The following is a 23,830-nucleotide window of genomic DNA, read 5'->3' on the forward strand; positions in this document are numbered from 1 at the left end:
AAATGAACTTGTAAGAGGTTTTTTTCTTTTTGAATAGAAGCCTTTAAGCCTGTACTAGTGTTCAAAAAAAAATGACAAGCTAAGCACCCTAATGCGCCAAAAGGTCCTTAAAAAAACTTGTGGTTTAAAATTAGATCATAATAGTTCTCTAAAATGAGTTCGAAATCCACAAACTTAAACTAGGGCTCAGAATATCAACACTCAGCTGCTGAAGAAGCCAATTCCTTAGCCAACACATAAAAAGAAGTAAAAAATTCCCTTTGAATTCCTCAAAAACACCAAACAAAATCTGTTATTTAATAAATTTGATGAGAAAATACATCATCGCTGCCCCATAAAACTTTCCTTAATTTTAAAATGAGCAAATAAGAGTCCTTGAAAAGTTGATTTCACTCAAAAAAAATTCCAAATATTCTCAACTTTCTATCAAACTTCGAACCAATACCTTGCATACAAAAAAAAAAAAAAAACTTCAATTCTTCAATCAACACGACCTAAATGAAAAGTGTATCTTTTTACTTATCAAAACCACTTGTCAATGCAAGCTTATGCCAATAGAATTTGCCCCTGTCCAACCTCAAAAATGTTTCACTAAAGGCTCACACAATCTTATAACCAAAAACCCCATCGATGCTAAAGGTTTACTTTTCATTTTAAAACTTTATGACGAATAACTTTTTTAATATCGAAAACTCTAACAGAAACCTGAGGAACAAAAAAAAATAACAAGGAAATGTCCTTACGGACGAACTCTGAAAGTATTATAGCTCTTCCTCCCAAGACACCATCAACGTTAGAAGTGTTCAAAAAGTAAAAAAAAAAGCCTCCAACTTAGCAATAACCAACACCAAACAAAAAAATTTTAACAACAACAACTGCATAAAGAAAAAATTTGAAGAAAGCCAGAAAATACACAAGAAAATTCTAAAGGCATTTCCCAATAATGGTATTTTCCCACCACACCCTTTACAAAACCCCATATAAACAAAAAAGAGGAAAAAAAAGTACCTTATAAACTCGTAAACTTTTCAAACTTTTCAATTCCAAGCCAACGCTCTCAACCACATCGACCGATGGACAGCAACAAAAAATATATAAAAAAAAAAAATAAAGAAAAACAGAAGCAAACTTCAAAATATCCAAACAATAAGAACTCGGACCGGCAGCAGCACAGCAGCAAAGAAAAAAGTGAACCAAACCGCGCGTTCGTTACACTGATATTTTGCAAAAAACCCCAGGAGATAAAAAAGAAGAAAAGAGTACAAACTGTAAAGTTTCGAATCTCTATGCCGGAAGCCAGATATTGACCTCTTGGGAAAAGTAAAAAAGCCCATTTTCAAATATCCTTTCAAAAAGAGAGTTTAAAAAAAAAAAACCTTCTTTATAAGGTTTGCCTTGAATTATCCTGGCTGAATAAAGCGCGACTCATCATCCTTCAAGGTTCCTGGACAGCTTAACTAGAAAACAATATTGTAAGCCTTACCATTTTTATTCGCGACCAAAAAAATTGATGGTTTTTACTCTCACTCATCATCAACATCATCATGTTTTCTAGCTGAGTGTGTAAAAAAACTTTTCTAAAGGATCAAGCAGGATGCTTAACAATCCATTTGTGTATGAACAACAACTTTGGAAAATAATAAAAAAAAAAAAAAAAAACCTATACGTATTTGAATGTTGTCTGGTTGGGAAATATAAGACCTTTTGCATTTGTCCGGGGTACTAAAGCGTTATCTGTCTAAATAATGACATCCGCTCTAGGTACCTATAGTAGATACCTTCTACATGGAAAGTGTTGTGCTCTGTTGAGCATTACCGGTATAGTATACGATGGAAGCATCAGAGAGCCCACGACAACATAACTAGGATGACGATGATGTAGGAACTATAGCCTGAATAATGCTTTGTAAATGTGCACACACCGATGGATGATGTATTCTATGCAGCGTTACCGCTGAAAATTTTTGAAAGGTCGCTAAAAAAGTCGCTTTTAGAAAAAAAAGGTCGCTAACCTGAAAAATTGAAAAAAAGTCGCTTTTTTGTCGAAAAAGTCGCTATTAAAAAAAAAAAAGTCGCTAAATCGTTTTCATATGTTTTTACATAGAAAAATAAACATAAGTTGTCTTGAAACAAAGTTTTTATTAACAATAACCAAATTAGAAACTAAAAAAAAACAGTCTTCATTTTAGGATTTTAATAGGCTATTGATTATGTAGTTTAGAAAGGAACTAAGACGTTCACGGGTTTTTATTGCAGAAATCGTTGAATGGGTTATAAAAGAAGATAAAATCGCGGAGTGCTATTAAATGAGAGGGTGGAAACTGAAGATAGGGGTGCAAAAGCCCCCTTTTTGTTTTTTTCAATATACCTCGTAAACCAAGCAAAATTTTGATATATTGCATGTGAAACTTTTTATAGAGAATTAAATTTCCTATTGGAATAATGTTTTTTAAAAATTGAAAAAAAAATTTCCATACGACAATAGTCGAAACAATCATAAAAAAAAATATCAAAAAAATCGATTTTTTGAGTTTTTTTGTTTTTTAGTTATACATTTTTTTTTGGGTTGAGATAGACATAAACATTGCTCCAAAGAAAAAAAGAAGATTAAATTGCCTTCAAAATGCTGTGCTCACTAAATTTTTTCATTGAAAATTAACATTTTTTTTTCATTGCATTAACATTTTCTATATCTTTTTTTCAAAACTATGACCATATATAAAAAAAATGTTTGCAAAAAAAAGAAAAAAATGTGAATATCAGTCCCTTTTTCGATTAACAAAAATTAAAGGTATGATATTTGACTAAATTTTTGTAATAATCCAGTAAGCATTTAACATATTAAATAAATAAATAGGCATTATTATCTTTCAATTAAGCCATCGAAACCTAAAAAAATATTTAATGGAATATTTTTTACGAATTTTTAAAAATATGTTACATGAGAGTAACGCTGGGTCCAAAAGGGTTAAATAAAAATAAAAAGCTAGAACGACTACTGCATTCTTGCGCCATTATTTTATTTGTTTGAAATTTTTTTCAATTTCACTTGCTAAATGCTTGTGTTCAGCCTTCAGCATTCAACTCGGTCTGCTCAGTTATTTTATTCTGAGTCCATCGATGGTGCTCTGAACTAGCTCAGAATACGTTCAGAACGAAAAAAGAAACACAAATTTGAAGCTCTAAATGTTCAGAATTAAAAAAGAAATACAATTTTTAGAAAGAAAAAAAAAGTCGCTATTATGAAATTAGTGAAAAGGTCGCTTTAAATAAAAAGTCGTCGCTTGGTCGCTAAGGCTTCAAAAAGGTCGCTAATAGCGACTAAAGTCGCTTAACGGTAACGCTGATTCTATGCAAAGTGTCCTTGTGGAAATATAATGTGTGTATTAAGTGAGTAGGTATGTTAGTCGATGCATGTTTAAGGCGCACGAGGATGTGCATTAACCACATAATAGCCTGGGATAACTAGACAAACATAAAAAAAAAAAAATAATAATGTAAATATGGGGAAAAATCAGCGAGAAGAGGGATTTTTTGGTATCAACGTTGATGTTGTGATTTTAAGGAAATTATGAAATTTCGAGTTTGTGTATGGATCTGATATTTTGACTGAATATTGTGGATTAATTTTCAGTTTGTTTAAAAATTCAAAAATTGGTTACTTCATTAGAATATCAAAAATTCTTAAATGAACAGTTAAAGAGCATTAAAGATACAATTTTCAAAATCTATAAGCGAGTTGAAAAAATTTATAAAAGCTTTCTATATTGGCGTCGAATGAAAGAAATTTTTTATAAATCTTTTTTAGCGAATTGATAGAAAAATAATAAAAAAAAAATTAGAAAACAATTATGAAAGAAGATGTTCAAGACGAAGACATATCTTCAACGCAATTGATGTCTTACAATTTTAAAGTAAAATTATCTACATAGAAAATTATGTAGGTACATTTAATTACTCAAACAACACAAGAAAACTTTGAACAAATTTTTTCCTAGGAAAAAAAAAAACAAAGAGATTACGTATACGCCCACGTGAACACCTTGTATATCGGCCTTAAACGTTTTGCTCCTTAATTTTTGAATTTTTTCTAGGCTAAAAATAAACCTTGTCGTTTCTCTCATAAACCATACTACTAGCATATGACCTACCATTCCATGGGTACAGTAAATGGTATCCGACATAAGAAATTAAACACTTTTCTTACACTACATCGCGGAGAATTACAAGGTCCTATCTCGAAAAACACGATTAAATAATAAATGCTTCTATGATCTAAAAAATTTTTTTTAATATTTTAAATGTGTTTTTCCACATACGATATTGTAATGTTTGAACTACGAACTTGTTACAATTTGGCAAAGAAAGAGTCAATATTTTTTGAAAATTTTTGAACCTTTTTTTTCGGCATTTAACGACACTAAGGAAATTTTATGATGTTTTCATTCAGTTTGAAACACAAATGCTATACCAATCGATTTATAAATGACTGAATTTTATTGTTAGGAAAATTTTCAATGGAACTATTATTTCTTTTTTTCGAAAAAGTGAGTAGAGCAAAATTTTCATAAAATAAAAAAAATTTTCCAAAATTATGGAAGTGAATCACTTCTTTTTTGTGCAATTTTGGAATTTATTTACGACGAATTTGACAAGCGGAGTGATTTGACGTTTGCATTGCATGTGTTTGTAATACTACATAATAAATAAAATAGTAACACAATCTTTTAAATTCACTTTTATTGATTTTTTTCTATTCTTTATTGATTTTTTTTTATAAATAAATATAATTTGCTTAACAAAAATTTGACAAGTAGTCCATTTTTGTTTACATTGATAACCAAACCAAGTATATTTTATAAAGGAAAGTTTGGAAATATCAAATTACCAAATCTGAGAATTCTTTTTGAGCTTAATAATAATACTGTAGAAAAATGACTTATCGTTTTCTGTCTTCCTCTTGACTTGTGACCTTTGTACAGCACAATTTGAAATCATTTCTAACGGAAGGAGACACGCTAGAGCTATGGCGATAGGACCAAACGAAAGAGAAAAAAAAACTGACTGAATCGATTTTTTGACTTACCTAACCCTTTTGTACCGGGCAGCAAAGATTTCTTGCTAAAAGAGAATGCTCAAAAAAAAAACCAGCATCGATACGAATGAGACCTATATGCCTTGAAAGGGCATAAATAGTAGATCTCAGGGTATTTTTCGATGCTGAATCGCATGGAACTAAAAGCAAAACAATCGGACTTCCCTGAAAAAAAAGTTTTGGCTGAAAAAACACTTTATAGCTTGAAAAGAAGAATCGTCATAACAAGTTCCGGGGATGGTTTTATGAAAAAAAATTTCATACATATTTGTTATCTACTATTGATGCCCTTTCAAGCCATATACATAGGTCTCATTTGTATCGATGCTGGGTTTTTTCTCCATTAATTTTTGGGCATTCTCCTTTGTTTTCAGCTCTGATGGCGAAGATTATATTTATTAATATTTTGAATGAATGATGAACATTTTTTGGGGGTATGAGTTTCACTGTGACACACTGATCTATTGTGCATCCCTTATGAACTGACTTAAATAGTTCCTCTTACTTTTATTCTTGATGATAAAATAATTAGGTAGGTATATTTTTTATTTTTTATTGCTGAACTGTATTATTTATATTGAACTATAAAGAAAGTAATACAACTATAAAATATAAAATAATTACTATTTTTTGTTATTTTATAAAGCTATAGTGTTTTCTTTTTGTTTGATGTTTCTACGATTTTTTAAGACTGTTCTTTAAGTTATGAAACCAAAAGCCGTACTTTTGACCAGCATCAATTTTCAGAATAACTCTTGAGTTTTTTTTTTTGTTTGGTGACTCTTTTGATACGATACTTTTAGATTAGATATCGTTTAAATTTCAGAAAACTAATGAAAACCAAAAATTTTTAGAAAATGAAAAAAAAAATATCAAAAATTTTTTTTATCTTTTTTTTTAATTTAGAGCCAATTTTTCAATCTTCTAATCAACAGTCAGCTAACTGTTCGACGAATAAAGTTATTAGGCTCATAAACAATTAGATAAAAACATTAAATTTTTCAATCAAGAATAATTTATTCTACAGAATAACAAAAAAAAATTGTCAAATTCAAAAATATTTAAAATTAAACGTCGTTTTTATTCATGACTGGGCAGGTTCAGAAACGTTAGGCACTAAATATTTAGGTAATTTCTCGGTCTCTGATTGGTCAGCTGTCAAAAAAAATCTTTCCAATTTAGGTAATTTTATTGGAAAGCTAACTGGAAAGTTAGGCAAGAAAATTTTCCCTAAAAATTTAGGAAAGTTTTTCTTGTCAACATGAAAGCAGATTGTTTTTAATTAAAGAATTAATTTAGCAAAATTTAATTTATTTGTGTGAAAAACGAGTAAAAAGTGCATTATCGGTTATAATTAATATTATTTATTCATTAAAGTTAACTTAAATTTGGTGTCTTCCCCATGCGATCCGTAAAATACTTAAGTAAATTTCGAAATTTGACAAAAGCATCATATCCAAACTAATTTAGGCAATTTACTCAAATTTCCGTTCAGAAAATGACGTTGCCTAAATATCTAGCCCCTAATATTTCCTGAACGTGCCCATTGTTTTTGTTTTCTTGTGTTCCACTGTATTTTTTTTTTTCAAAATTTTTTCAAAACAGCTTTGACAACTGACACAATATTTTTGTTGAGATTATTCCTTAGAATAATTTTTATTCGTCTCTGAAAGAAGCAGATAGTTTTATTCTTAGGAATAAGCTATATCTGCCTGTTGAAAAATTGATTTTTTCTCTATCCTTAGGAATAAATACTAACTGACTGTTTAACTGACTATTGAAAAATTGGCCCTTAATGAAGAAAAATTTTAGCTTTTTGTTGGTTTCTTAAATCTCTTCTCCCATTAAAAAATTGAATTTTTTCCATACAATGGTAACAGACGTTTTTTCATCCCTGCTTCATACTCCGTGCTATACCAACAGACACACTTATTTTCATCTGCTTAAAACTAATAAAATAATTTTCTAGCTATTTTTTTCTATGATCCAATCTAATTTTCAAACAAAACATAACAATGGTTACACTGTAAGCTATATTTTAGCATTAAAAACATGTGTCGTCAAACCCGCATATGTCTCTAAGCATAAAACATTTGTCCTTTTCTTGTTGCTAGATGGATAATGTTTCTTATAATAACCTTTATAAGCATTATAATATCTACATATTGCTAATAATAACAAAGTTTTACTATCAAAAATAGCCAACGTAGGTTACCTCTACTTCTTGTACATTGTAACAACAAATAGAATAGCTCAGACATTCTTTGGTTTAATTAATTAGGAAGCTTAATGTATAAGTGAAACTTATATTAAGAAAAGTAAAATGGTGATTTTTTTTCAAGATGTCTTGGCTAAGAGCTGAGACGTTAAAAATAATAAAAGCAAAAAAGGAAACAAAAAAAAAAACAAATAATAAAAAAGAAAGGAAGCATCCTTAAGGGTAAATCGAAAAACAAAGCAATAAACTGATATCCATTTATTATGGAAGAAAAAAGAAACAAAACGTACATACATAAATAACAAGAGTAATTGTTATGGTACAACACAGTAACCATTTATATAAGCAGGGTTACCATATTGTTCTTTTTTGTGATAAAACCAAATTCTGTTCTTGTTTTTGCCTCTTTCCTTATAGCTTTTTCTGAGTGCAATAAGTTCAAATTCCATAGACTTTTCCAACACCCCGATCTCCACTAAGTCTTCACTAATTTCAAACTCTAGTCACTGAAGATGAACTTCAGAGTGATTGTCTTTTACTCGTACCCCTTTTTAAATGGTTTTATTAGCTCGACCGTTATGTAGCTATGTCCCAACGGATTGCGACATTTGGTTTTAAAAAATAATATTGAAAATAATCTTTGTACAAAATATGGTAACCCTACAAACGCTGAAAGAAGCCGTATAATGTTGTTTTTAGTATATTACAGAAGAAAAAAATAATGTATGATGCGAAACTTTTTTTTTTTTTTCTTCACATTAATCTATCGGGCTGTTGTAAGAGCTGATGCAATTAGGGGTTATTTAGGATGGTTTATGTGGCATTAAATGATGTGAGTCTGTCAAGAGATACTAATAAAATTAATCCAGAGCTGCTCTTTGGATATTCTTTACATAAAATCCTGTTGATATAAGGATATTCTTGTATTATCCTTGTTGTTGTATGGTGGAGAGAGTTCTATTTTAGAAATGAAGAAATTCTTGAAACTCCTAAAACAAAAGATTAAATGGTCGCCCGAGAGAATCTCTTAATTTACAAATCAGAGATTTATTAGTCTCGATTTCTCTCACATACTTTTATTAACATTCTTAAAACTTAACTAAACATGTATCTCGTAGCTTAAATGTAAATGTATAAGTATCTATGCATAATTTGAATGCCGTATTAATTAAGAAAAACTAAAATTTGTTGCAATATGTTGATGGTGATGAGATGACCTTTGCAATAATTTTATGTTGTAAAACGGGCCTCAGTTAATAATAGGAAAGATAAACTTTGTCGTGGAACGAAATATAGGACGGAATAACCGGAAAAAAAAATTTTAAACAACATAACCTCAAAACTATTGCACGTCTTGAAAAATAATGTATTACAAAGAAAAAGATAATTAAATTTCCAAGTACATTGGTCTGATAACCATTTCTTTAGGACAAATAGTTTTGGAGATATAGAGCGATTCGGATTTCGCCAGGGGGGTGGCGTCCCGGAAACCAGGACTTAAGCTTTTCTGATACCCCTCTTTCAGATTTGAAAAATTCAGCTATAATTCCTATATTTCGTTCCACAATATGCCTGTTTTTTTACTAACTTTCATGTACAACAAATAAATTTTTGTCACATAAACATAAACTTTGTCGCGTTATTGCTTATATAAACCCCGCAATTTCAATGAATTATTTTAATAATAGTGATGGCTGTTTAAATATGACTATTGACTCCATTTAGCTGCCAGTTGTTGCTATCATTGAATTTTATCATTGAAACAAATAAGTGCAGTGGTTTTTGACAAGTCAATTAAAGCATTTTTGGAAAAAATTCTGCCAGTGAAATAAACTACTTTATAAGAAAAGTAAACAGAAAACCAACTAAACTACTTTAGTTAGAAATTTGAGGTAAGACATGATTAATGAAACCAAAACTGAGAGATGATAACAGCAAAAGAATAGAACACCTACTTTGGGGTTGGGGTCGAAATTCTGTATGTTGCAAAATTCTGTATTCAAAATACTGTATGCCAAAATACTGTATATCAAAATTCTGTAAGTGCAAAATGCTGTACGAGCAAAATTCTGAAAGTCAAAATTCTGTATAGCAAAATTCTGGTTGGTCAAAATACTGTAGGTATTTCAAATTTCTATGCATCAAAATTCTGTACATCAAAATTCTGTAAAAATTATGTAAAAAATTTCGTTTTGATAATTTAAAAAAGTACGCGCGCAGTTTTTTACATTATCAAAACGATATTTTTTACATCATTTTTATAGAATTATTATTATAAAAAAGCAGAGTTTTGACAAAAAGGATTAATTTTTAAAAAACAATATTTTGAAAAATTAAATTTGAAGTCAAAATTTTAACCCTTTCTTTTTAAATTATTTATTTTATCATTTTAAATTTTGATTTTTTTTCAAAAATGTAATTAATACATTAAGAGCCAGTACGTGGTACCCTGTTATTTTATGATATTTCATTAGAAAATGCTTTTTAATACCTAATTATTTTAATTTTCTTTTAAATTTCAGTTTCCAAAACATAAATTAAATACAATGGGGCATATTTATAGTCGTTTTTAGACCCCAGTTTATCCTGGGCTGGGGTTTATCCAATGTAATTTGAATACTGTAGCAGCTTAGACAGTGTCTATGAATATAGCCCAATATATTTTGATATGGATCTTTCACAAAATTATGAATTTTATTCATTCAATATTTTTTTAGGTATGTATTCAATACACAAAACAATTAGATTTCAAATCAGCTTAATATTTAATTCGTAATAAAAAAAAATAGAAAAAAAAAATCTAATAAAGCATTCAATTTAATTGTATTGAAATTATATGCCGGCTTTACTATGGTATTTCATCAAATTACCCATACCTTCAAAATCTTTCTTATATCAGAGAAAAATAGAGAGAAAAAACAAAAAAGAAGAAATCAAATCAAAATGAGAACCAGAAAAGTAGACACAAAACTTTGGCCTAATTCTGGATAGACAAAGTCTACAAAGACAACACCAAAATACAAAGCAGAGAACTTCAATCAAAGGGCCAGGTGAATTTGAGTTGAGTTTTGATTAAATACAACAAGAGAATAAAAATCTCTCCACTACAGCTTGTACCGTTCTCATTCTTTTTACAAAAAAATAACAAGCTAAGTATAAAAAGCTTTCTCAAGGAGGAGAAAATTTCCCAGTATTTACGAAATTTTTAAGCTTAATTTCCGATATAATTTTGAATTCAATTTTTGAATCAGAAGTTTAAAAATGGTTGATTTAAGGTATACGGTTGATTTTCTTTTTTTTTAAAGAATATCTTGAAATATTTGTTTGAGAACTTTTAGGGGTTAAAACATTTGTAGCCTATCACAAAATTATAAAATTTTCTATGGAATTTCATTAAATAAGTAGGTACTTATGATTATCTTTTATATGTATGTCCCAGGCTTCTTTTTAAAGATATCAATAGAATGAAAATTAAATAAAAACAATTTTCTTAGTAGGTACATTATGTATGTAATTTAATGGCAAAATTAAATTAAAAAAAAAAAACAATAGGTATACGTCGTAGTGACCCCTAATATATGCCAAAGATATATTTTAACGATTGGTATCATTGCGTGATTTTTTTAATATTTAACATTTTAACCGTCAATATTTTTACTTGCGATATAGGTACTATATATCAAGTTATGCATTCGTACAAAAAAAAAAAAGTTGAGATAACATTTTTCCATGACATTACGATGGTAGACAATGCCAAAAAAGTGGGTCCCGGAAGTCCGTCTGTCTGTCTGTCTGTCAGTCTGTCTGTCTGTCAGTCTGTCTGTCTGTCAGTCTGTCTGTCTGTCTGTCTGTATAAGGACCTACAGCCTAAACGGATGGACCGATTAATGTCAAACTTGGTATGTAGCGTTATTTGGCGACTCTCCAGAGGAGTTTTTGGAATTAATTTTTTTGGACCAAAAATAACGGTACTTGTCATATACCGATTTTAGTAAAATTGAAATATCTCGAAAACGGCTCCAACGATTTTGTTTAAAAAATTAAAACGTTAGTTTTAAGCTAAGGTCTACCTTTTAATGAAAAATTTTTTTTTGGAAAATCATTATTAACGGTACCTGCCATAGAACCGTTTTTTTCAAATCGGATTATCTCCGAAACCGCTTATTTGATTTCAACGAAACTTTTTGTGAAGAAGCATTTATATAATTTAAATATAAGCCAAAAATAAAATTTTGAAAAAAATAATTTTTGGATTTTTAAAAAAATTTTGAAAATTTTTTTTTGAAAAATCAAATTTTCGAAAACGGGACATTGAATTTTTTTGAAATTTTGTTTTTAGATGCTGATTAAAGATTTCTACAAAATGGCATACCAATTTTATTTTAGAACTTTTTTTCTAAAAAATTATTTATAAAAAATTAGTTTTTTAAAAAACGGCTCTAACGATTTTGAAAATTTTTTTTCTAAAAATGCATGTTAATATATCAATCAAAACTGCATACTTGTTTTGGAGGGCAATTTGATTTCAGATTTTATTTAATTTTTTTAAAAAACGAATTTTTTTTTTCCAAATTTCTATATAAAAAGTCTTAAAAATTTAAGCAACTTTAACTCTAAGAGCAAGTTCGTGCGACCCAGTCGTGCATTTTATTTTATATATTTTCAAAATTATCTACTAGTAACCAGTAACAACTCGAATCAAGGAGATTTAACTTAATATTCATTACACAGTACCTTGCCATATTATAAGGCCCAAGCGAAAAAAAACACATCTTTTGGGTTTATGTTGCTCATTTTTTTAAATTTTTGTCGAAGTATTGTTTTTTGTCTCATTTACTAGTACTTCGAGTAGATACTTAAAAAAAAAGTACCAAAATGATACTTCTCCCCGAATTTTATTATTCAGCCTAAACGGATTTTCTTCAGATTTGGTACAGATAATTTTTATAAAATTCTGAGTTGTTTTTTTGTTTTTTTTTTTTATATCTCGCTTAGAAAGACACAAATTTTTCAAGTTATAGCAAATTACTTGAAAACAGCTTTAACCCTTTCGGTACCAGCGTTACTCTCATGTAACATATCTTTAAAAATTCGTAAAAAATATTCCATCAAATAATTTTTTTGGTTTCGATGGCTTAATTGAAAGATAATAATGCCTAGTTACTGGATTAGTACAAAAAGTTAGTCAAATATCATACTTTTATTTTTTTTTTTGCAAACATTTTTTTTTATATATATGGTCATAATTTTGAAAAAAAGATATAAAAAATGTTAATCCAGAAAGTGTTTTATGTTTTGGCTTAGAAGAAGTAGCATACATTATTGTTCTATTAAGTTATTTTCTCAGTTGTGCGACTTTTTTTTGGTGGTCATAGGCAGTGTATGTTACTTACATGAATAACACATTAGTTTAGCTATTTATTATTTTGGAACATAACTTTTTGCTATTCATATTTCTTAGTTGTGATGTTTTTGACACGATAATACTGAAAAAAACATTTTTTAATATTGATTTTTATAGCTTGGGTTCGAAAGGGTTAATGATTTGAAAAAACTTTGCAAACGTTATAATTCAAAGCAATTGCAATAAAACTGCATTTTTAGTTTTTCTCAAAAAAGTCAAGTAACAAAAAAAATTTAACAACATTTTTCACTAAATGTCGGCTGTTCCTCATCAACAATTCTTTTTTAATTTAGTTATATAGATGCAGCTTTTAAAATCTACAAATAAACTAACGTTAAAGTGTTTTGAGCTGGAAGAGCAAGTACATTGCCCGTGCATTTATTTCCTCTAAAATCAAATAAAACTATTACTTTTTTGTTCGGTGTTTTTATTTATTAATAACATTATGTGAAACATGTAAGAAAACAACATAAATCTGTAGAAAAACTTAGACAAAAAAAAACATAAAATGATACTTCATGGCAGTTTAATAAAACAAAACGATAATGGAATGCAAAGAAAAAAAAAACACTTAAATAAATAACTCAGTTAACTCTATGTTTAGCAATCACTGATTTGCCATACATATTCCTTGAAACACGATGATAAGTTTTGACTCGTCCCAACCTAGAGATAAATCCTTCATCGTGAGTAATAATGATGAGCATAAAATTACTCTGCGTTTGTCTTTCCTCTACAATTCTATTGAGAGCCTCACAAAGCGACAAAATATTTGTCTGATCCAAATTAGTTGTAGGTTCATCCAATGCCAAAACACCACAATTACAACTAAACGTTTCAGCCAATGCCATTCGAATAATCAAACAAGCTAAAACTCTCTGGCCAGCACTACAACGACCACGCATTTCAATTTCTGAATTATTCTTCGACTGAATAACTCGATAATTATAACTCCTCTTTCGATCAGCTGACGTCTCAGAAACCTTATTTTCATCGGTTTGAATTTGAATATAATCGATATCATTACCACGATAGATTTGACGCCAATACTCTCGTATCAAACTATTAATTTTCTGCATTTTCTCCGAATGGAATTTCATTAGAGCCCATTCTAAGGCAAGCCTGTACTGGCCAAGATCTGCAATAACCTTCTTGAGGACCACCACTTCATAGAGACTACGTCGATGTTTCTGAACCGAATCTTTCAAATTCGGCTCTTCAATTTCACGCTTCAGCTTATTGATCTGATTGTTAACCTCACCCATTTGACCAAGAAGTTCACCTTTGCGAACAGTTGCTTGATCACGTTTTTTTATTAGTTCTTCTTTTTCCTTCGAAACACGTCGGAAATCTAAATCACCTAGAATTTTCATTAAATCTTTTTGCTCGTCATCGAGCTTGGCAGCTTTCTGTTGGAGTTCCTTAAGTTCACGATTGTCATTGAGATCACGTTCCAAAGCGTCTTGATTGTGGACTTCAATTTTAGCCGCTTCTAGAGCTTGTGATGTCTTGGAAATTTCTTTGGTCTATTGGAATGAAAGAAAAAAGTTATTAGGAAATGAATCAAGAAATATAGTTTTTTTTTCTGTGTAAGTACCTTTGCAGCAGACTCGTCTTGATAACGTTTTCTAGAGTTTTTAAGACGCTCAATTTCTTCGGCTAGATTAAGTTTACCAAGTTCAATTAAATCACGATTAAGTCTGCAAAGCATGAATATTATGTATTTTGGAAATTTTTTTTAAATAAAATAACTTGCCTCTGAATATCATGATCCAAATTTTTCATCGAGTCCAATTTTCCTTGCAATTGTAGCACCATTTTCCGATTAGAATCCTTCAAACGTTGTTTTTCTTCAATGGAAACAGCGAGTTTCTGTCTCAGTGGTTGCAATTGCTGTTGGAGTTTTGTCATCTCGAGGGCATTTGCATCAATTTGTTTTCGTAATTCAACTTGCCGCTCTTTTAGTTGTGGAAGTGACTGAACACCTTCTTGTAATTTGATTTGCTTGTCTTTCAACCTAAAATAATAGCATTCAAATAATTTTAAAATTTTTAAAATTTTTAAGAAGCTCAAAGGAAAGTTTTACTTACTTATTTCGTTCTTCCCGTAGAGCATTTAAAGTATCGTTTCCTTTTTCATAATCGATTTGATTCTTTTCTAAGATACTTCGTTCATTTTCAAGCTCCGCGGAGACAGTTGTCTTCTCCAATTGAACGTCTTCAATTGAACCATTTGGTCCACCTTCAGGAAGTTTAGCCTTAAATTTTATTTTATTGAAAAAGAACTTTTTACATTTCATTTTTCCATCAAACCTTAAGCTTTGTCAATTCACTTTGAAGACGTGTAACTTCCTTGATAGCTTCATCTAAAAGACTCATATCACCCATCATCGAATTAGCAAGATCCAAATTAGAGTTTGGTTCAATTTGAAGCATTTGACTAGATTCAGACTCCTCTGCGACTCGGCCAAGATTCTCTTCAAGCTTCCTGAGATCAGCTTTTCGTGTTGGTATATCTTTTTCAAGGCGTTCTACTTTTTCGATTACTGGCCGCAATGCGATAAGAGATTCATACTTTTTCTGCTCAACTTTTAAAAGCTTTTCTGTTCGATCAATGTTGTCTGGGAGACGTTGAATCTCATCAGTAAGCTCTGAAGTTAGAGTTGATGCCTAAGAATTAAACAATAGAGTTCCGTCTTATTTGGTTGTGACTACAAATTTTACCTCATTTTCAGACATTCCATTGTGACATAGTGGGCAGTGCGGATCTTCTTCAATTTTTTTGATATATCTAAGAGAAAGACAAATAATTTAAAACAAAATAGTTCTTTCGACTTTAAATTTGTACCTACTTTTTGTACATAGCCTCAGATGACTTAAGAGCTCCATGATCAAGCTGTAATTTGGCAATAGTTTCCTTACACTTGGCTAGCAACTCTTCATAAGGCGTAGAATGGCATTTCTCATAAATTGTATCCTTCGAATCTGCTAACTCTTTCTCCCATCGAGTAAGCTCATCTTTTTGTGTCTTTCGTTTGATCTCCAAACCTTGTTCTTGTAATTTTAATTTGTTAATTTTTTCAGTCAACTGTTTAACCTCTCGCTGTAGTTTTTCATACGTTTGTTGAAGTTTTCGTTTGTAATTGGAATCTACTGGTTGGTCGAAGAGCTTTTTAAAATTATCACTATGCTTACTTCGTACACGCCGAACTTCTTGTTCTTTCTTTTCCAATTCTTTCTCTTTTAAATTTATTTCGGCAGTTAGTTTTGAAATTGAGTTAAGGAACGTAAGTTGACTATCGAGGGTGCGAAAACGCTCTTGTAGACGAGCTACATTTGTTTTTCGATCGGCTATGTTCTTTTTTAAGTCTTCTTGATTCATTTTTTCTGATGCTTTATTATAGCATTCTGTGGCTTGTGCAATCATTTCGGTAACCTTTTTTAGCATGTTTGTTGAGGCTTCAACATCGCTAACTTCTTTTTCAATTTTACGAATGTCTCTTTCGTTTTGGTCTTTCTGGAATTTTTTTTTTTACATATTGCATTTCAATTGGTACATTTTAGAACAAATTAAAATTGTGAAATTTAAATAGATTCAATACCAAGTAAGCAAAACAAATACACCGAGAGATTCGTTGGAGGATGTAATACTATACCAAAAACTTAAAAGGAAATTGATGAGTGGCAATCACAAATTTAGTTGTACAGCAACGCAAATTTGTATACCTTTCAGAATTAATAAAGAAAGTTTTTTTATTCAAAGTACCAAATATCAAAGAACTTTTTAGAATTGTTATTATTTTATTTTAATATGTTGATTTTTTTGGAATATATTTCTCACGGAATTTATTTTGCGATGGGAAATATTCCTCGGAAAAAATCGTATGAGATGACGGCTTACTTCCCTTGAAAAATTTATTGCGAATACCAACATATTTCGATGGAAACTTTTTATGATCAATTTCGTTTCCATGTTTGAAACAAGGGAAATATTCTCAGGGAAATTTTTTACTCATGAAAAAAAAGCACAAAGTATTTTTTTTTTTGTCGAGAGAGGAGGTCATGGGAAAATGTTATAATTTCGCTTTCGATTTATTATTAAAGAAAAGGAAATGAAATTAAAGCGAAAAAAGAACGAGCTATTTTCATTTCCCTGAGAGATGTCATTCAGAATTGGACTGAAAACGTGGTCAAAATTAACAAAGTAGAAAAAACCATTGCAAAATGCAAAATGAGTTTGAAAACTTTTATTTTCGCACTTTTTGCAAAGGGGGTCTGTGTTTCCCAACTTGGCGCCCACGCCCCACAGGGGGGCAAATTGATTTTATAGGCGGGAATTCAAAATCATGCACAGCATATTTATTGGTGTTTAATGAACCTGTCAGGAACAATTTGGAACAAGATTTTCCATACTTGATTTTTAGTCAATAATGGTTTAGAACAGATTTGTGAAAACTGTGAAATGTGTTTGCTATTTTTGGAAGTTGAGCAAAACAGAAGTTGACCAACTCGAGAGTTGAGAATCAAAAGTTGAAACTGTCAACTTTGAGTGAAGAAAAACAAAATCACAAGTTGAGAATAAAAATCCTCAAGTTGAGTTCAACTTTTAGTGAAGAAAACGACTTTTAGAACTTAGCCCCCTCCCAAGTTTTGAAACGGCCATTTGTGTTTTTTAGTTAGACTCTAGCTGACGTTTTTTCGGATTTCTTTTATTTATCGATCGATTTTTCAGTCAAACCATACAATATGATACCTTTATTGTTGAATATCCATTAAATTAATAATAATAATTTATTGTTAAGTGTCTTAAAGAAAAAATTAATGAAAAATTTTACATGAACCCCCCAAAAGCAATAAATGTAAAGTTTTCAGTAGTTTACTTAAAAGAAAATCAGATAATATGAAACAGCTTCTAAATATTGTAAACAAAATTAAATAAAGCTCTTTTCTTACTCCACGTATTCGATTTTCACCCAAGCTTGCTTCAAAATTATGATATTTGGTCTTATCACAAATTCCATTCGTATCGGAAATTTGCTACGGTTCCCGAAAAAACAATCACGAAATCCGATTGTAATGGAAAATTTCATACAAATCATCACTACGATCGAATTTTGTGATTGTTTTTTCAGGAATCGTAGAAAATTTTCGATACGAATGGAATTCGTGATAAGGCCGTTTGTCTCAAGTTTTCTAACGAGAAAAACTGAACAAAACCACAATACATACAATTTACAAATTTGATAAACAATGTATGTACATGAAACAAAGCTCACCCGTTTTCTTGAAAAACAAACAAACAAAAACCCACCTGTTTCCGCTTAGCCTCAATATCACTTTCAATTTTCGCCTTTGTCACGCGCAATTCATCAATCTGCTGTTGCTTCTCATGATCAGCCTTATCATGACCGATTTGCAAATCTTTGATTTTCTTCTCTTCACTTTGCAATGCCGCTTTTATTCGATTCAATGTTTCCGGAACTCTTTCAACAGATTCCTCTAGATCGAAATCCAACTGAATATTCACATTCTCACAGAGTTTGCGCATCTTATCAGCTCTTTCTGCAGTGTTTTCTTGTTCTTTTTGTCGCTGCTGAATCAAAGAACAGCCCTTGCGATCTAGCTCTGCCAAAGTTACTTGGATTTTCTTTTCTTGACCAACTAACGAGGCTAGTTTATCTTCTAGTTCTTGCTTCTCTAATCTTTTTTCAGACATTTTTTCACAAAACAATCGAATTTCTCGATCTAATTCATGAATACTCCCTTGGAATGGTTTTTTGATCTTTTTTGTCAGTCCTGTAATTTGATCGTGACAGTTTTTTTGTCTAATCGTAAAAAAAGGAGATAGAATTTTCGAATATGATACAGGGAAATATCTCAAGGAACTTACTTAGTTTCTAGTTCAACTTTTAAAGCTTGTTGTTTACCAACTTCATATTCAACTTTTCTAATTTCCAACAATCGCTCGTCAATGGGTTTCATCTCTTCGTCGAATTTGTTGCATTTGTCTTTGATGGCGTTGTATTTTTCATGGGCATTTTGAAGATCAATGTTTTTATCTTCCAATTGCTTCTTCAAATGACTGAGGTACTTTAAATTGGTTTCTAGAAAATAAAGGATTAGTAGAATTTCGTTCTTCTCTTATGGGGTTTTCCATGGGTAATTCAGATTTAGATTAAAAAATTGATTTTTTTTTGTCGCATATGGAACACGATTTGAATTGATTTTTTTTTTAGTCCCTTTATTAGTGTAACGTGTTTTATTATGAATCTGCCAAATTGTTTTAAATTGTTTACATGTTTTTAAAATTTATTTGTTTGATATCTATTTAATAGCATAAATAGAAGGAAACTCTTTCCGACCGAAATATATCAAAATAAATAACAAACAAAAAGTTAAGTTGCAGCTGAAAGTTATGTTAGTATTGGTGCAAAGAGGGGTAAATGTGCCAAAAAAATCAAGATCATACATAAATCAAAAATAAATCAATTTATTTTGCACCATGACACAGTGGGGTATTTTGTTCTAAAACCTGGCCAAACATATTTGGGAACATTTTTCACCAAATTACTTAAAAGTAAAGTTATTTGGAAGGAAAAATTTTCATTTTTTTGGTACAGTAAAACCCACTTAAGTGCTTACCCACTTACTTTTTTTTTGTTTCATTAAAAGCTTGACCGAGGGGTATATGCGGTAGCGGTACGGGTAATTGTATGAAAAAAATTCCAAACTGCAACTACAACCTTTAGATGTGGAATATTTTTCATACAATTACCCGTACCCTTCGGTGTGGTCAAGCCTTAAATAGTTTTTGAGAAATTTATACCCGATTCTCCCCCACAGTCACAACATGTGAGAGTCACAATTCTTCACAACTTTGAACATTTTTGTGCATAAGTTGTGTCTGAGAGGAAGAATAGGGGTGTAGGTTTGAAAGATGAAATTTATAAACCTCTTTATTTTTTGTTTTTACGTGGCTAGACTTTTTGATAAATTAGTTTATGAAACATTAACCATTCGTCTATTATTTTTTAAACATACAGACTTAAATGGGGATACAACAAAGTGACACAGTATTGGATAAACCCTGAATTGATCAACTTACAGCAAGAATAGTAAGAACAATTCTCAGGTATGTTTTCAGATGTTAACAATGAAAAAAGTTGATCAATTCAGGGTTAATCCAATACTGTGTCACTTTGTTGTATCCTCATTTAAGTATAGAACTTTTTGAAAAAATAAGCACTTTGAAAATGAATTTGAAGTTCGATTCGAAACCTAGCTTCGTCAGTTATCAGTTTTGCCTTTTTTGGTAAAAGATTCCACATACGAATAGCATAGATGAAAAAAAGTATCCCTGGAGAAATTATCTCATTAAATAATAAATTCAATGGAATAATATAATAATCTATTAGTAAGAGTCCTTTTTTCAAAGCTTCTTTTTTTCAGTGATGCAAACTCGGGCAAACTCTTGAAATGCAAGATTGTTCTACACATCCAGCAGTTTAATAATGCGTGTTGCGCATATTTAAAAACACCAATGTTAAGAAAAAAAGAAACAAATTGCAAGTGTTTACTACTTCGTAGTCAAAATGCGTAACAAACATATCGTTTAACGGTTTTTCATAAATGTAACAATAATTAAAACATAAGTTTGTAGAAATCAATAAACTGTAAAGTATTTAAGAAAACCGGCTGCAGGTAAAGTTCAAAAAATTTATCATTGGCAAGAATAATGGAAACACCTAAATATTGCAGGTATCTAAGGATTGAAACTAGATAGCGGCATAAATTAAATTACATAAAGGCTAGCATTTTATCTCAAAATTAAGTCATAAACGAAGTTTTTAAGTGTTGTATTAGAATTGCTATTTCTGTTGAAATGGGTCAAGTTATGTCAAAGTAACGACGTCATTTTTACAGAAAAGTCCTCCGTAAGGGTTCTTCATGGCCCTTAAGTTTCTAACATGTTCTACCCAAGTAACAATTTTACTTGCATAAGGTCCATTTTGTTCGATTCGATAAGCTATATATACGTTTAGTTTAAGGCTTACTTACGTAAGTCATCCATTTTGGAAAGAAAGGAGGTCTCCTTAAGGGTATCTAGAAGTGTTAAGAAGAAGCCTTGTAAATATCAGTTAAAGAAGACCTTTATAAGACCTGTTTAAACCGTTCTAAAGAAGCTTTGTATTTTCAAGTGACAGAAGGCCTCTATAAGACCTGTTCCAAGAGGAACAGGTAAGTATGCAAAGTTTTTATCCTGCAGATATGCAATGTTTGTAACGCAATGTGAGGTTTCAATTAGCTCCCAATTTTCCACTCATCTTTAATATTCGAGCATGGTCTACTGGTAAGGTGCTGGCTTGGAATGAAAATAAAAAAATGTGTTCTTTTTCAATTAAAATAACATTCTCATCATTTCAGAATAACAGAAAAAGCAGTGGAATTTCCAAAAAAGGAAAAGAAACAAAATAGGAAAAAATTAAAATAAATAAAATAATATGCAGAAAATGCAAAACAGAAAAAATCAAAAGAAAATAAAAAAAATGAAATAAAATTCAATAAATTCTCTTTTTTTATGCATAAGTTCAACATTTTCTACAACTCCTTCAACAACTTCTATAAGGCCTTATTATAACATCCTACGTAAGTAATCCGGTTTGTGCATTAGATAAACCCTCTGCAGGAAGACCTCCGAAAGGCCATTTTAAGCTGTTTGTCACAAGCTATTAGCTTGTAAAATGCGCCAAAATGATTTGCATAAGACCTGTCCTTCTTGTTATGAAAGCCAAAAAAATAGCTTGCATTGAACCTTATCAAAGCTAAATTGTTACTTGGGTAATAAACATAGCAAATACTAAATAGATTGTAAAAGAAAGTTGTTCTAGGCGGGATTTTATACTATTTAAAAAATCTTTATTTTTGCGAAAATGTGCATTTTCCGAAGGATTACAGATTTCGTTTGTTTTCCCCATTGACGACTCAAAATAGGAAATCAGATTTGGTCCCAGAGACTACTGAGCACAAGTTCTGAGCAGTACGCAGTGAATTGAAAAAGAAAAAGTCAATTCAGATGGGTTTTAAAAACTTTAAAAAAATGTCGATTCCCGTAAATAACAAGCATTCTTCAGAACCTTTCCGATTTTTATTTTTCATAATAGTGATCTGAAAGAAAAGTCCAAAAACGCTCCACTCTACTGGTTATCTCTACCTGTTATGGGACATGGGAGGCAAAGTTGAGAAAACTGATTTTTAACCACGTTTTAGGTCAAATTAAATCACTGTGCATGGGATACAAAACCAGGGGAAATTTGTGATTATTTGTCAGATTTAGATCAAAAATCAGTTGATTTCATTTTACCCGTGGAAAACCCCATTAATTTCTCTTAACTACCTTTGACTTTAAGCTCGACCATTTGATCCTTTCTCATTTTCATGTACTTTTCAATGGCTTTATTATATTCTGTGATTCCGAATATAGCATCGAACTTTTCTTTAAGTTTTTTGGCTTCATCCAGAGGCCAACTGGATTCTTCTTGATGGCAAAAGATAACATTGTTGATAATTGCCTTGGAAACACCTGCAAAAGTGTACAAATTCAAAAATCCCTACAAAAAAAGGACAATCTTGAGTAACTCACCCATAAAATTACACATTGCAATATCAACATCGATACACCGTCTGCTAATGGATCCATCTCCAAAGCTTATGGTTCCATCTAAAGTTTCAAAAGAAAGTTTACCTCGTTTATAACACAACTTCATGGCACGGGTCACAGATTGTTCCTCTCCGCGAATATTTTGAACCTAAAATTCATGAAAACATATTTTCAAGATATTCTTAAGAGCTTTGAATCCTTACTTCCAAAACAATCTTCGCTAAACTTTCAGAAAAATCAAAAATTGTTGGATCGTGGACAAAGTGTTGGCCGCGGCCACTGCCCGGTGGAGCTTCACCGGTCAAGGCATATTTTAAGCATTCAATGATTGTTGTTTTGCCACAACCATTTTCACCCAGAATTAAAGTGACTGGTGAAGAGAATTTTATTTGCTTTAAGAAATAAATGGTCTTTTTGTTAGTTCATTGCCAATTCCGGCGGGATTATATCAATTTACTTGAACATCTTCAGCTTTTGTGCCAAAACTACGGATTCCTTGAATTTGTAATAGTTTTATTGTTGACATTTTTTTTACATTTGATTACGAAAATAAACAAAATTACAACAAAAATTAGTGATTAAACAAAAGTGCGTAATTATTTTGGCGAAATTCAAGTTGCAAGTTGCAACTTGCGAATTTTGAAATTTTTTGTTGTTTAGATGAATCATTAGCCGCAAGCTGGTGCCGGCAAAATTGAAAGATGTCAATGTCAGCTGTCGGCTAAAAAATGCATATTCACAATAATAAAATCCAGAAATCGATTTGAACCCATTCACAATAGTTTGATTTTTATTTTATTCTTTAAAGGCTTGGCCACACCGGAGGGTACGCGGTAGAGGTACAGGTAACGGTACGGGTATTTGTATGGAAAAAATTCCAAACTGACACATCAACGTTCGGGTGTGGAATTTTTTTAATACAAATATCGTTGCCGCTACCCGTACCGCTACCGCGTACCCTCCGGTGTGGCCAAGCCGTAAAGCCTGGTACGCTGCTCGCGCTAAATTTTAGACGAGATAAAATTCCCATACAAGTTATCGATAACTTGTATGGGATCCATTTTATCTCGGCTAAAAATTTTCGATAATTTGTATGGGAGCTAAAATTTAGCGCGAGCAGCGTACCAGGCTCAAGCCTGGTATGGGTCACACTTAGCAAATTGCCAAAGCGGGGTACCTATAAAAGTCGTTGCAGTTTCTTATTACCTGATTTACGGTTTCTGCTTCAGTTTTCGTTATACAAAACTCAAAAAGTTTTACTGGAAAACGATATCATCACTCAAAAATAATTGGCAAAATTGAAAAACAGCCAGTTTCGGCTTTGACATAATACTCGGTGGAATTTTGCATTAATAAATTCGCTGTTGACTTTGGAGACTTAAAAATTTTTCGCTTCACTTCAACTGCGTACTATATGCTCAACCCAAGTAAGTCTAGTACGCAGCTGAAGCGAAAC

At 30.9% G+C, this 23,830-nt stretch overlaps 2 protein-coding genes across 2 annotated transcripts in view; one reads left to right on the forward strand and one right to left on the reverse strand.

Moving 5' to 3' along the window:
- The window catches only part of LOC129919887 (uncharacterized), a 294,331-nt gene extending 282,664 nt beyond the window's left edge, over positions 1 to 11,667 (forward strand). The window contains exon 2 of the mRNA XM_056000984.1: positions 11,653 to 11,667. The gene's annotated coding sequence lies outside the window, so the exon portion shown is untranslated. The remainder of the gene's footprint in view (positions 1 to 11,652) is intronic.
- Positions 11,668 to 13,132: 1,465 nt separating this feature from the next.
- LOC129918748 (DNA repair protein RAD50) lies at positions 13,133 to 23,018 on the reverse strand. Its single transcript, XM_055999460.1, has 13 exons — positions 22,832 to 23,018; positions 22,578 to 22,766; positions 22,357 to 22,522; positions 22,111 to 22,296; positions 18,607 to 18,820; positions 18,028 to 18,541; positions 15,569 to 16,233; positions 15,441 to 15,507; positions 15,030 to 15,386; positions 14,808 to 14,974; positions 14,474 to 14,734; positions 14,315 to 14,417; positions 13,133 to 14,243 (listed from the first exon to the last, which is right to left on the reverse strand). Exons 1-13 carry the CDS (start codon positions 22,898 to 22,900, stop codon positions 13,302 to 13,304), a joined length of 3,900 nt encoding a protein of 1,299 aa, XP_055855435.1. The 5' UTR covers positions 22,901 to 23,018; the 3' UTR covers positions 13,133 to 13,301.
- Positions 23,019 to 23,830: the final 812 nt, after the last annotated feature.

The sequence above is a fragment of the Episyrphus balteatus genome, chromosome 4 (assembly GCF_945859705.1).
Source record: "Episyrphus balteatus chromosome 4, idEpiBalt1.1, whole genome shotgun sequence".
In the NCBI taxonomy this organism is placed as follows: domain Eukaryota; kingdom Metazoa; phylum Arthropoda; class Insecta; order Diptera; family Syrphidae; genus Episyrphus; species Episyrphus balteatus.

Bases quoted from the DNA above. Each gene is read 5' to 3' on its own strand.
- LOC129918748 (XM_055999460.1), bottom strand. From the start codon at position 22,900: ATGTCAACAATAAAACTATTACAAATTCAAGGAATCCGTAGTTTTGGC. The intron at 15,387-15,440 runs GTAAAATTTGTA...TTTAATTCTTAG, and splicing joins ATGGAATGTCTGAAAATGAG to GCATCAACTCTAACTTCAGA. The intron at 14,975-15,029 runs GTTTGATGGAAA...ATAAAATTTAAG, and splicing joins GTGAATTGACAAAGCTTAAG to GCTAAACTTCCTGAAGGTGG.